General features: G+C 54.3%; 1 protein-coding gene across 1 annotated transcript in view; it reads left to right on the top strand.

Annotated features, from left to right (window-relative positions):
• The first annotated feature begins 202 nt into the window (after positions 1 to 202).
• LOC123062555 (carnosine N-methyltransferase) overlaps positions 203 to 770 on the top strand; it is a 9,097-nt gene continuing 8,529 nt past the window's right edge. Inside the window, exon 1 of the mRNA XM_044486122.1 lies at positions 203 to 432. Coding sequence (XP_044342057.1) covers positions 353 to 432 — 80 coding nt within the window. The 5' untranslated portion in view covers positions 203 to 352. The remainder of the gene's footprint in view (positions 433 to 770) is intronic.

The raw sequence follows: 770 nt of genomic DNA on the forward strand, positions 1-770 counted from the left end.
CCCTGGGTAGCCTGAAGCATGCCATCCAATACACCGGAATTGCCCGTGCCATTGATTTTATTAGAATTTCTTTTCTTGCTGCTGATAATTTAGCCTATCACTTTCTCCCATACCTTATCTAGATATTTGAAAGTGCCATTTTTGAACTGTCTCACATCTGTCATGCCCAAATATTTATCACCAAGTGAAACCCTCGGAAGTCAGAATATAATCCAGTAAAGTCGGATGGACCCAAGGCCCACGGCCTTGAAAAACCTGCCCCTCATTTCAAACCCACCAATTCCATCTGAACCCCTAAAGAAAAATCCATCTGAAGAAAATTAGCATCACCTAGCCGCCGCCGCCGGGGAACATGGCCGCGCGGCGGTATACCGAGCACGAGGAGGCGCTCGAGATCAAGTCCCTTCGGCGCATCATCGCCGCCTACATCAAGTACGCGAATCCCCGATCCCCATCCTCTCCTTCCTCCGCGAACCCTCCCGTTCCATCCTCATCGCTTCGGGCTCTCCAACCCCCGCCGCCATCGCCGCCGGTCCTCGGAGCGAGATTGAAAGGTCGTGTAGAAGGGGAGCGCGGCAGTTCCAGGGCGCTGCTTCGAGCTGTGGCCCGATTGGGTGGACTGGAGCTCGCGGTGGAGCTCAGTCCGAGTTCATGGTCGTCTCCTTCTGAGTTGTAGGGTTTAGGAATGGTTGCCCCAGTTCGAGTTCACTGGCGGCGATGGCGGGGGGCTAAGGCTTTGCCGTGTGCTCGACTGTTTGGGTTTCGTGAAT

The sequence above is a fragment of the Triticum aestivum genome, chromosome 1A, assembly GCF_018294505.1.
Source record: "Triticum aestivum cultivar Chinese Spring chromosome 1A, IWGSC CS RefSeq v2.1, whole genome shotgun sequence".
Classification (NCBI taxonomy): Eukaryota; Viridiplantae; Streptophyta; class Magnoliopsida; order Poales; family Poaceae; genus Triticum; species Triticum aestivum.